Below are 12,191 nucleotides of genomic sequence, written 5' to 3' on the forward strand. Positions count from 1 at the left end.
TCCTCCCGCCCCTTCTTTGGTCCCTACCGGCCTGGGGGGCGGTGGCGGTCAATGCCGGGTCAAGGTCCGCGGGCCTCGCGGATCGTAGCCCGGGCGCACGTGATCAGATGATCCGGGTGTGGATAGCCAAGTTCTAGGAGGGATGGCTGAGCAAGCGGCGCTAGGACCCCGGGGCAGAGGCTCGGGGAAGGGAGGCAGGGGGGAAATGCCTTACAAGGTCCCCTTGCGGTCACCATCTGAGCCCGCCGCCCAAAATAGCCCCCGGCGCCCGCCAGCCTGCCTTATGGCCGAGAGATGGCTGCTGCCTCCGAGCCCGTGGATTCGGGTGCACTCTGGGGACCTGCGCGCCCGGAGCCCCCTCCCACCCGCTTCCATTGGGTGCACGGTGACAACATCCGCGTGGACCCCTCTGGGACGCGGGCCACACGCGTGGAGAGCTTCGCCCACGGCGTGTGCTTCAGCCGTGAGCCCCTGGCCCCGGGCCAGGTCTTCCTGGTGGAGATCGAAGAGAAAGAGCTGGGCTGGTGCGGACATCTGCGTCTCGGTCTGACGGCGCTGGACCCCGCCAGTCTGGCCCCCGTTCCCGAGTTTTCTCTGCCCGACCTAGTCAACCTGGGCCACACCTGGGTCTTCGCCATCACGCGCCACCACAACCGCGTGCCCCGGGAGGGCCGCCCGGAGGCCGAGGCAGCGGCCCCCAGCCGACCTCCAACCCTCCTGGTGGAACCATATCTGCGCATTGAGCAGTTTCGCATTCCCCGGGACCGCCTGGTGGGCCGCAGTCGGCCAGGGCTCTACAGCCATCTCTTGGACCAGCTCTATGAGCTGAACGTGCTGCCTCCGACGGCGCGCCGTAGCCGCCTGGGCGTGCTCTTCTGCCCGCGCCCCGATGGCACGGCCGACATGCACATCATCATCAACGGCGAGGACATGGGCCCCAGCGCCCGGGGGCTGCCAGCTGCGCAGCCCCTCTACGCGGTGGTGGACGTGTTTGCTTCCACCAAGAGCGTGCGCCTTGTCCAGCTCGAGTATGGCTGTAGGTATCCCTGGGCAGCGACCCCTCCTGGCGCAATGTGGGGACAGGAATCTGCTAGGGCTCGTAACCAGTGTGCTAGGCCTCCGTCTGTCCAGCACTAGTTTAAGAGTGGGAGAATCTAGCTTCAAATTACACCTCTGCTTGTGATCTTGCACAAGCCTCTACCTGGTTTTGGGCCTTGGTACCCATCTTGGCTGATGGATTAAGATGCCCTACAAGTTCGCTTTTAGTTTTGAGAATGTTTCCTGTATTCACCTAGGGCAGGGATTCTAAACTGATTTTAGGTATTAGGGGCCTCTTTGAGAATTGTTTGCCCTTTTCTTAGAAACATGCTTGGTCGGCCGGGCGCGGTGGCTCAAGCCTGTAATCCCAGCACTTTGGGAGGCCGAGACGGGCGAATCACGAGTTCAGGAGATCGAGACCATCCTGGCTAACACGGTGAAACCCCGTCTCTACTAAAATACAAAAAAAAAATTAGCCGGGCGAGGTGGCGGGCGCCTGTACTCCCAGCTACTCGGGAGGCTGAGGCAGGAGAATGGCGTGAACCCGGGAGGCGGGGCTTGCAGTGAGCTGAGATCCGGCCACTGCACTCCAGCCTGGGCAACAGAGCCAGACTCCGTCTCAAAAAAAAAAAAAAAAAAAGAAACATGCTTGGCCGGGCATGGTGGCTCACACCTGTAATCCCAGCACTTTGGGAGGCCGAGGCAGGCGGATCATTTGAGGCCAGGAGTTTGAGACCAGCCTGGCCAACATGGTGAAAGTCTGTCTCTACTAAAAATACAAAAATTAGCTGGGTGTGGTGGCATGTGCCTATAATCCCAGCTATTTGGGAGGCTGAGGCAGAGAATCACTTGGACCTGAGAGGTGGAGGTTGCAATGAGCCGAGATCTCACCAGTGCACTCCAGCCTAGGCAACAGAGTGAGACTCTGAAAAAAAAAAAAAAAAAAAAAGAAAGAAAGAAAGGAAGAGAGAGAGAGAGAAGGCAGGCAGGCAAGGAAGGGAAGGGGAGGGGAGGGGAGGGGAGGGAAGCGAAGCTCAAGCCTGCGCAACAAAGTGAGACCCCTTCTGTACAAAAAATTAAATAATTATCTGGGCATGGTGGTGCATGCCTGTAGTCCCAGCTATTTGGGAGGCTAAAGCAGGAGGATCGCTTGAGCCCAAGAATTGAAGGCTGCACTTCACTGACCACTGCACCTCAGCCTGGGTGACAGAGCAAGACCCTCTCTCTTTAAATAAAAAAAAAGAAAGAAACACGCTTATAGACTTGGGCATATTGGCTTCGAGGAAAAACAAACCCCAGACTGAGAGCTTTTTAATGCTGAGGTATGATTCATTATACCCCTGGTAAGCATTGTAGTTATACCTCTGATCACATTTCATGAATTCAGTGCACCAGAACCCTCTTTGTGCCAGGCCTGTACTGGAGGCTGCAGTTGCACAGGCAAATCAGACACTACTCCTGCCCCCAGAAGCTGCTAAGTGAACGGGGAAGGGATTGTGCTGTTATGATATAAACAGGGTTGCAGCTTTGTGATAGCCCTTGGGAAGAGGTGCTTCTCTCAGCCCCATAAACAGCTCCATGAAGCAGGCTGGGCCCAGAGAGCAGTAAGGACTTGCCCACATTTAATGGCAAAGTGGGGACCATGACCTAGATCTTCTGGGTCTTGGCCTCAGACCCACCCTCCAGTTGTTTGCCTTTCACAGTCTTCTTCCCACAGTGCCGTCCCTGCAGACTCTGTGCCGCCTAGTGATACAGAGAAGCATGGTGCACCGGCTGGCCATTGATGGGCTCCACCTGCCCAAAGAACTTAAGGATTTCTGCAAGTATGAGTGAAGACCCGCAGCGCACCGGAGCAGAGCTGCATCCTGGGGCCTCAGACCTGTGGCTGGCTGGTCTGAAGTTGGCCATATTGCTGCCAACCAGGACCAGAAATAAACAGCCAATGCTGACATCTTGATCATTGGAAGGTCTCCTTGCCCTCCAGCCTAGGAGAGGCACTTCATTTAGAATCACTGCAGGTCAGCAGGTCGGAGCAAGAGAGCAGGGGTTCCTAGGCTGGCTGCTTGTTAGAGTCATCTTAGGATACGTAAAGAGTGCTGGTGTCCCACATCCCATCCCTAGGGATTTGTATTTGATTTGTTGGGAAATTAGGCCTAGACATTGTTTTTTGTAAAAGCTTCTCAAGAGATTCTCATGTACAGCCAGGGTTGAGAAGTATGTCCCTAGAATAGAGGTTCCAACTTTGTCATATATTATAATCACTTGAGGAACTTTGAAAAATACCAATACCTGGCCTGTAATCCCAGCACTTTGGGAGGCTGAGGCGGGCGGATCACTTGAGGTCAGGAGTTTGAGACCAGCCTGGCCAACACGGTGAAACCCTGTCTCTACTAAAAATACAAAAGTTAGCCAGGCATGGTGGCGGGTGCCTGTAGTCCCAGCTACTTGGGAGGCTGAGGTAGGAAAATCACATGAACCCAGGAGGCAGAGGTTGCAGTGAGCTGAGGTCTTGCCATTGCACTCCAGCCTTCCAGCCATGGTGACAAAGTGAGACTCCATCTCAAAAAAAAGAAAAAGAAAAATACTAATACTGGGTCTGACCCCAAGTCTTACTCTACAAGGCACAAAGCACTTGGCTCCTGTATTTCCTCATTTCATCCTCAAAACTTCTAATGAGATAGTGGGCAGTCATCAGACCCACTTTACATATAAGGGTATCAAGGAACAAAACTGTCCGGGTGACTCATCCAAGGTTAGAGCAAGAACCTAGAACACCCAGCTCCTGGTCTGGTGCTCTTTTAACCTCATCCTATTGTCACGTTCAGGTTCTAGAATGAATAGGTCAATGCTGTAAGGTGGGTTCCAAGTGTAAAGAGGAGGGTCTATGAGGTGACGTTCTAGAAGGGCGAAGAAGGGAGGATAGGAGGCAGATTACTATTCCCTCACAAACCGGGGCTCGGGGGAAGCCATGTCCTACTTCAGGACTCCACAAACTCATCCAGGTCCTCTGCCTTCTGGCCAAGGTGAGCAGGGGGCACCTGCAATTGGAGGGAGCGCTGCAGCTTCCCCTGAGAAGTTGCTTTCTGGCTCTGGGGAGGTGGTTGTTCTGCTGGGCATTTGGGGGCTGGCCCTAGAATCAATTCTTTTAGAAGAAAAGCCATTCCAAATGTCCTTGCCAATCAATAACTACCTGCTTGCTCACTGTTCATTAATTCAACAAACACTTCTCCATCACCTACTCTGTGTTGGGGACTGGGAGTATGGATATGAGTAACACCTAGTTCCCAACCTCTAGACAGTCCGCTGGGGCTGGTCTTTGTTACTCCCCCAAGCTCTGCTCCCATGCCCTGCCCCTCGGGGGCCCCTCCTCAAAGAGACCGAGAATAACGTTCCATTTCATTCCTGTCTCTGCAGGTGGGACTGCTTCTCCAGGCCTGTCCCTTGGCCTCTGTAGTCCTATAGAGCCAGTGGTGGTGGCCTCTGGCGGAACAGGCCCACTGAGCCAGAAAGCTGAGCAGGTGGCACCTGCTGCCCAGGCCTGGGGCCCAGCCCTGGCAATGCCACAAGCCAGGGGCTGCCCTGGGGGGACTAGCTGGGAGACACTACGGAAGGAATACAGCCGAAACTGCCACAAATTCCCGCATGTGAGGCAGCCGGAGAGCTTGGGCTGGGACAATGGCTACTCCAGAAGCAGAGCCCCCGACCTGGGTGGCCCCAGCAGGCCTAGGCCCCTGATGCTGTGTGGGCTGTCACCAAGGGTTCTACCGGTACCCTCTGAGGCAGTGGGGAAGGAGGCCAGCTCCCAGCCTGACATCTGCATCCTCACCCTCGCTATGATGATCGCTGGCATCCCCACCGTGCCCGTCCCAGGTGTTCGGGAAGAGGACCTGATCTGGGCTGCTCAAGCTTTCATGATGGCCCATCCGGAGCCAGAGGGTGCTGTGGAGGGGGCACGGTGGGAGCAGGCGCATGCCCACACAGCCTCTGGGAAGATGCCGCTAGTGAGATCTAAGAGGGGCCAGCCTTCTGGCTCCTGCTTGTAGATGGATGAAATAGCACCAGATACGTAGGGTGGCTTCTCTGTATGGTTCTTGGGCAGACAGGGTTGGGAGGAGGGCCTATGGCAGGGATGGGAATAGAGCTGGTGGTTGAGCCATTCTGACAAATTCCAGTCCTTCATCAGGGACTTCCAGACCCTGAAGTTTCTCCAGATACCACTAAGACAGGAGATAGGTTTTGTCAGGTATATACAATGGAAATTATGTGAGGTAGGGGCCCCTGCTTGGAGAGTTGAGGCTGCTTTTATGTTTTGAAGACTTGATCAGATTTTTTTTTTTTTTTTTGAGATAGGGTCTTACTCTGTCACCCATGCTAGAGTGCAGTGGCATGATCACAGCTCACTGCAGCCTCAACCTCCTGGGCACAAGTGATCTTCCCACCTCAGCCTTCCTGAGTAGCTGGGACTACAGGCACGTGCTACATCCAGCAAATTTTTGTATTTATTGTAGAGAAGGGGTTTTGCCATGCTGCCCAGGCTGCTCTAATCTGCCTGTTTTGGCCTCCCAAGGTGTTGGGATTATAGGCGTGAGCCACTGTACCTGGCCTACCCAGAATTTCTTCTTCTTTTTTTTAATTTTTATTTTTTAGACACAGCCTTGCTCTGTCACCCAGGCTGGAGTGCAATGGCGCGATCTCGGCTCACTGCAACCTCCGCCTCCCAGGTTCATGCGATTCTCCTGCCTCAGCTTCTCGAGTAGCTGGGATTACAGGTGCCTGCCACTACGCCCGGCTAATTTTTGTATTTTTAGTAGAGACACAGTTTCACCATGTTGGTCAGGCTGATCTCAAACTCCCAACCTCAGGTGTTCCGCCCGCCTTGGCCTCTCAAAGTGCTGGGATTACAGGTGTGAGCCGCCACGCCTGACCAGAATTTCTTATATTAAGTCCTAGTCATGTGAATTCTCCTCTTGCCTTAAATTTTCCAGCATGTTGAAGGCAGATCATAGGACCATAGGCAAGGAAGGAAAATTAATACTTAATTGAGCACCCACTAGGTATGCCTGCTCTGTAAACGTACCCTGTGGAAATCCCCATTTTTACAGACAATCAGGTTGAGGTTTAGAGGGGTAATTTACCCTAATAAGACTCATGGCTAGTAAAAGGCAGAACCAGGCACAAAAATCAAGCAGGGAAGGAATCAACCAGGATTCACATGTTGTATAACACTCTAAAGTCTATTCTTTCCATGATATACCCTAAACTGCCTTCTATGGAACAAAAAAAAACTAGACAAGTGATAGAATATGCAGCATTCAGTTTTATTGACCCCAGGATAGGACAAGGAAAGAAGTTCAGGGAGCCTGGCTGAGCCAGCTCCCCAGAGGGGCCTCTTCCCCTGTAGGAAGCCTCCCAGCCCAGTTCACTCAAAGGAGATGGGTTAAGTGAGTCATCTCATGACTAGGGCAATTGCTACCACGCCCCAAACCTCAACCTGATGTTTAATCTCTTATCTTAGACCAGGGGTTGCCGTTATTTTATTTTTAGATGGAGTCTCTCCCTCCCAGGCTAGAGTGCAGTGGCAGCAGGATCTTGGCCTACTGCAACCTCTACCTCCCGGGTTCAAGCGATTCTCCTGCCTCCGTCTCCTGAGTAGCTGGGATTATAGGTGCCCGCCACCATGCCTGGCTAATTTTTGTATTTTTAGTAGAGATGGGGTTTTACTATGTTGGCCAGGCTGGTCTTGAACTCCTGACCTCAAGGGATCTGTCCACCTCAGCCTCCCAAAGTGCTGGGATTACAGGCGTGAGCCACCACGCCGAGCTGGATTGCCTGTTTTTATAAGACCTTTGAGCTAAGAATGTTTTTTACCTTATGAAAATGTTAAAACAAAACCAAGAATATACAATAGAGACTGTATGTGGCCACCTGAGTAAACTAAACAGATAAGATCTGCTGACTCCTGTCTCATTGAGCTAGACACATGCTAGGTAGCAGGCCATGGTAGATGAGAAGACCTTTGAACCTTGTCCTTATTCTAGAAGGAGGGCCCACGGAAATACAACAGTATAAGTGAGAGAGAGAGAGAGAGAGAGAGAGAGAGAGAGAGAGAGAGAGTGTGTATGTGTGTGTGTGTGTGTGTACAGGTGGATGTGAGTGTGCAGTGTGCACAGGTGCATGAGCATCTCTGGGCATTGAGAATAATCAGAGTTGGACCTGCTCATAAGGCCCAATCCAGCTGTCAGCCAGTTCCCGCAGGGTGCTGTACCTCCGCTCAAACTCCTCCTTGCTGCAGTGCTGCAACAGCTGACCCACCTCCTCAGTGAGGTGAGTCACTGCCAGGTGCTTATCCAGGGTCTCACTCCACTTGCTGCCCAGGATGCTGTCTAGACTGGTGGCACAGCCTGCCGTCCACTGAGCCGGCAGCATGTTGGGCTGGAGCACCTGGTGGCGGGCGCTGAGCATGGCTAGGATGTGACGGCAGGGCAGGTGGAAGGCCTGGTTAAAGTAGCAGCTGCAGCTGGCAGGGGGCTGGGGCTGCACCTTGTGGGTATCTTCCAGGATCTGTATGTTCATCTTTTCTGAGCCAGAGCCAATGAGGTGTGTGGATTTCTGGACCACAGCAAGCTCGCCCAGGCAGAGTTGGGCTGCTGGCCCTGTGCAGATGGCATTAAGGGAGTGCTGGATATGGGATTCTACCAGCTGCTCCACTTTGGGGCTTTCGGGGATGGTGTCTGAGGGGGCATGATTGTTCTGGGCACACAGGCCCTGGTTGAAGTTTGCCATGTCTGCAGAGTTCTGCTGCATGTAACGGAACAGAGAAGCCATACCTTGTTTCTCAGATGGGGTGGTGCCAAAGAACTGGCTGAGGATGCGGGTGGTGACCTCGAGGCTCTGGAAGTAGCGGCTGCTCTCAGCTCGGCTTCTCCAGCGGTGAGCCAGCCAGATGCGGTCGTTGAGCAGCCAGTGTGAGTGAAGCTCGGGCAGCTTGGCTGGGGGGATGCAGTTGCTCAGAAGTGTGTACAACTTTCTCAGGTTGCCTGCTGTGGCTGAGCACATTGTGCTCTGCAGGGAGGTCAGGAGCAGCCTTTCCATGGGTCGTTCAAGGGACAGCTGATAGAACTTGGCCTGGAGGAACTTACAAATGTGGAAGGCTGAGAGCAGGACCTCAGCTGCGGGGAACTCCATGGCTAGGGTGGGCAGTGGAAGGAAATGGGGATCCACCAGGATGGTACAGACTCTCTCCCATGCTGGGTTAAACTTCTTGAATACCTGAAACATCTGGGCCAGGCCTTCAGTGTCCTCCTTGGCAGGGATGGCAAAGTAGACTGCTCGGGCAAGATGACCCTCCAGCTGCACCCGAGGTCCATCCACCAGGAAGGTATATAAGACCTTACCCCTTGGGTTATAGGTCCGGTGGATAAATAAGATCTCAGGGAAATGGTCAAAGATACTCTGCATAAAGCAGCTCTGGTAGTTGAAGGTATCTAACTGGGCAGTCTTATTAACCTGGTGCAGCAGCATAGGTGGGCTTGAGTCCTTAATCAGGAGCCCATTCAGCATTGTCAGGGCCATGGGGAAGATGGGAGATGTCCAAATGCCAAGGTCAAAATACTTTCTTTGCAGGGCAGCTGTCCATGAGGCTTTGAGTCTCTTAAGCTTCAAGTAAGTTGAGGCTTGAGGCTAGACAATCATTCCCAGATCTTTTTCCAAAGACGGGCCTATGGAGAGGAACAGAGGTTTAAGGAGACAGCAGGCACCTGGCTCTTCAATTATTCATCCACACAATATTTGTTGAACACTTACTATATGTCAGCACTGTTCTAGGGGAAGATACATAATAAACATGTGAATAAACATGTGAACAAATAAGCAAAAATATATCCAATAATGAAGCTTACAAGGACCATAAACCTGAGTAACATGTCAGAGAGTAAGCTGGGGAAGGGAGGGATACTTTAGTTAAAGTGCTAATGGAAGGCCTCTCAGGGGAGAAGGATGATATTGGAGCTGAGATCTAAATGATAAGAAGCTAGCTATGGAAAGATATGGTTACAGGGGATTTAAATAGGTACGGCCAGAGCTGCATATGGCCTTTTAAAAAAAATAGCATTCTGGCCAGGTGCAGTAGCTCATGCCTGTAATCCCAGCACTCTGGGAGGCCAAGGTGGGCAGATAACTTGAGGTTGGGAGTTCGAGACCAGCCTGGCCAACATGGTGAAACCCTGTCTCTACTAAAAATACAAAAAGAATTAGCCGGGCATGGTGGCCCATGCCTGTAGTCTCAGCTACTCGGGAGGCTGAGGCAGGAGACTCGCTTGAACCCAGGAGGCCGAGGTTGCGCCACTGCACTCCAGCTCTGGGTGACGGAGTGAAACTCCGTCTCAAAAAATAAAATAAAATAAAAATATGATTTTATATTTATAAATGACTGATCGGCATCCATTCTTTCCTTTGGTCCTGGTATGCATAAGACTTGAACTGCAATTGCTCCAAACTTGCTGTGTGATCTTGGGCAAGTCAGTGACCCTCTCTGAGCCTCAATCCCTTCCACCATAAAATATGGCTAACAAATGTACATAGCTTCTCCTGCCTCTACTATATCCCTCTTTTAGCAGCAATGGTCTATTCCAGCGTTTCCTCTATTTGGCCCCAGACCGAGTTACCGTCCTCATTTTACAGATGATAAACTAAAGCTCAAAGAAGCTAAATGACTTGCCCACCATTACTCTGTAAGTAGCTGAAAGCTGAGTCTTTGGTTCCGGATCCTGACCGCTGTCCGCAGTACCTGGGTCCAAAAACCAATAGAGAGGGAATACGGCCTTTGACCTCTCACCTCTAACCTGGGTGGGAGATGTGGATGTCTGACGTTCCGAGTCCGGCTGGAGCCGGATGAGAAGAAAACCTCCCTCACACCCCTTTGGGAGCTGTATGACGGCTGACTGCGGTGATCCACTGTCTCACACTTCCACCCCTTCAGGAATCACTCACCCACAGCCTGGCTCCGTCGCCATTTCTCCCTATTTGACCCTTCCTCCGACTCTGACTGACATCCAAACTCACCAACCACGGTGTCAGCATCGCAGTGACTCGGGCCAATGTCTGAGGAATTCACTTTCAGGCTTTAGCGCCATGGACCAATCGTAGCGCGAGGATTCGCGGGCGGGCAGTGTTGCCAGGGTTACAAGGGGCTCGGCGGCGGTAACCAATGAGAGTCTAACGATACTTGCATCTGGGAGAGCCGAGCCTTGAAGCTGGAGCTCTGGGGCCTCCCTTCAGGCTAGGCGATTGGAAGGACACGTTACTATGGAAGCTCCTTCAAAGGCAGAAAATGAAAAGGAAAATAAATAGCAATTTTATAGATTTTTTTTTTTTGAGATGGAGTCTCGCACTGTCGCCTGGGATGGAGTGCAGTGGCACGATCTCGGCTCACTGCGACCTCCACCTCCCAGGTTCAAGCGATGATTCTCCTGCCCCAGCCTCCTGAGTAGCTGGGATTACAGGCACCTGCCACCAAGCCCAGCTGATTTTTTGCATTTTTAGTAGAGATGGGGTTTCACCCTGTTGGCCAGGCTGGTCTCGAACTCCTGACCTCGTGATTCGCCCACCTCAGCCTCCCAAAGTGCTGGGATTACAGGTGTGAGCCACTGCGATTTTTTGTTTTGTTTTGTTCTGTGTATGTGTGTGTGTCAGACTCTAAAGCCCCTGGAGTTTAGGAAACGGTGCATATATAGTCGTAATGCATATTCTACCTTATGAGGAAACTGAGTTCCAGGTCTCAAATTCTACTGCTCCTTCGGGGATCGGGAGCCCAACTTTTAGAGCTGAGGAAATCCAGATCCCCTTAAACAAGCCAAAATTTGGCATTCGCTAGCCCGACCCCCTCCAGTATTCTTCAGAATGGTGCCATGACTTATTTAGGGTCCTACTACACTAGTGTAAGGGCCTACTGACTGGTCTCTTGTCCTCAGTTCCCTTGAAAGATGGCAGACTTAGAAAGCTGGGTGTTTACCAGGCGTTGGAGGATTAAGTTTACCAACTAGCAACATCAAATCAGTGTTGGTACTTTGCATCAACAATGTTATTGGGCCGGGTGCGGTAGGTGATGCCTTTAATCCCAGCACTTTGGGAGGCCGAAGCAGGTGGATTGTCTGAGATGAGGAGTTCAAGACCAGGCGGACCAACATGGTGAAACCCCTTCTCTAAATACAAAAAATTAGCCAGGTGTGGTGGCACATGCTTGTAATCCCAACTACTCGGGAGGCTGAGGCAGGAGAATCGCTTGAACCCAGGAGGCGGAGGTTGCAGTGACCCGAGATTCTGCCATTGCACTCCAGCCTGGGCAACAAGCAACAAGAGCGAAACTCCATCTCATTAGGAAAAAAAGAAAGAAAGAAAAAAAAAAAGGTGCTTACGTAAACCTAGAGGGGAAATTTGGGATTAGAACAGGTCAACATGCTAATTTTTACAGAGGAAACTGAGGTCAAAGAAATTGCCCACAGCTCTCCAGCAAGTTGCTGCCAGTCAAGTCTAAGATTCAGGTTTTTTCCCCCACACCCTCCAGTCTATTTGGCCTCTTCCCGCTAGAACATAAGGCAACCTGAAATCAACCTTGAAAGCTTGGTTGTAGGAAGGGGGCAAGGTAAGAGGCAGATTGCTAAATCCTTGAATGTGAGGCATCAGGTTCTATTTGGCTCCACAACCCCATTAGGTTGCTAATACTGAATTTTCCTTTTTTTTTTTTTTTTTTTTGAGATAAGAGTCTCATTCTGTCACCCAGGCTGGAGTGCAGTGGCGCGATCTAGGCTCACTGCAACCTCTGCCTCCTGGGTTCAAGTGATTCTCCTGCCTCAGTCTCCCAAGTAGCTGGGATTATAGGTGGGCCACCGTGCCTGGCTAATTTTTGTATTTTTAGTAGAACAGGGTTTCACCATGTTGGCCAGGCTGGTCTCGAACTCCTGACCTCAGATGATCCACCCACCTCGACATCCCATATGCTGGGATTATGGGCATGAGCCACTACGCCCGGCCTCAATTTTCTTTAAAATTAATAAATCCACCCTAGAGCATCCACTTCCTAACTGTAAAGTCGAGTCCTATTGCTATGCAATTCCTCTTCCTTCCCTGATCAAGCAGAACACATTTCCCTTGTTTAC

General features: G+C 51.8%; 3 protein-coding genes across 7 annotated transcripts; 2 read left to right on the top strand and 1 right to left on the bottom strand.

Moving 5' to 3' along the window:
* The first annotated feature begins 294 nt into the window (after nt 1-294).
* NEURL2 (neuralized E3 ubiquitin protein ligase 2) lies at nt 295-3,001 on the top strand. 2 transcript variants are annotated; one of them, XM_050806569.1, is made up of 2 exons: nt 295-1,036; nt 2,742-3,001. In XM_050806569.1, the coding sequence occupies exons 1-2, from the start codon at nt 295-297 to the stop codon at nt 2,783-2,785; spliced, it is 786 nt and encodes a 261-aa protein (XP_050662526.1). In that variant the 3' UTR covers nt 2,786-3,001. The 2 variants fall into 2 exon arrangements, with proteins under 2 accessions (XP_050662526.1, XP_050662525.1); XM_050806568.1 differs by having other exon boundaries at nt 2,756-3,001.
* Nucleotides 3,002-3,691: 690 nt separating this feature from the next.
* On the top strand, nt 3,692-5,107 carry SPATA25 (spermatogenesis associated 25). The gene is made up of 2 exons (XM_050806586.1): nt 3,692-4,061; nt 4,453-5,107. The coding sequence occupies exons 1-2, from the start codon at nt 4,007-4,009 to the stop codon at nt 5,079-5,081; spliced, it is 684 nt and encodes a 227-aa protein (XP_050662543.1). The 5' UTR covers nt 3,692-4,006; the 3' UTR covers nt 5,082-5,107.
* Nucleotides 5,108-5,264: 157 nt separating this feature from the next.
* Nucleotides 5,265-10,486, bottom strand: ZSWIM1 (zinc finger SWIM-type containing 1). Of its 4 annotated transcripts, none has more exons than XM_050806527.1 (2): nt 10,099-10,486; nt 5,265-8,756 (listed from the first exon to the last, which is right to left on the bottom strand). In XM_050806527.1, the coding sequence occupies exon 2, from the start codon at nt 8,608-8,610 to the stop codon at nt 7,240-7,242; it is 1,371 nt and encodes a 456-aa protein (XP_050662484.1). In that variant the 5' UTR covers nt 8,611-8,756; nt 10,099-10,486; the 3' UTR covers nt 5,265-7,239. The 4 variants fall into 4 exon arrangements, with proteins under 4 accessions (XP_050662484.1, XP_050662481.1, XP_050662483.1 ...); XM_050806524.1 differs by lacking the exon at nt 10,099-10,486 and adding an exon at nt 10,027-10,083; XM_050806526.1 differs by lacking the exon at nt 10,099-10,486 and adding an exon at nt 9,872-10,061.
* Nucleotides 10,487-12,191: the final 1,705 nt, after the last annotated feature.

Source organism: Macaca thibetana, chromosome 10, assembly GCF_024542745.1.
Source record: "Macaca thibetana thibetana isolate TM-01 chromosome 10, ASM2454274v1, whole genome shotgun sequence".
Taxonomy (NCBI): domain Eukaryota; kingdom Metazoa; phylum Chordata; class Mammalia; order Primates; family Cercopithecidae; genus Macaca; species Macaca thibetana.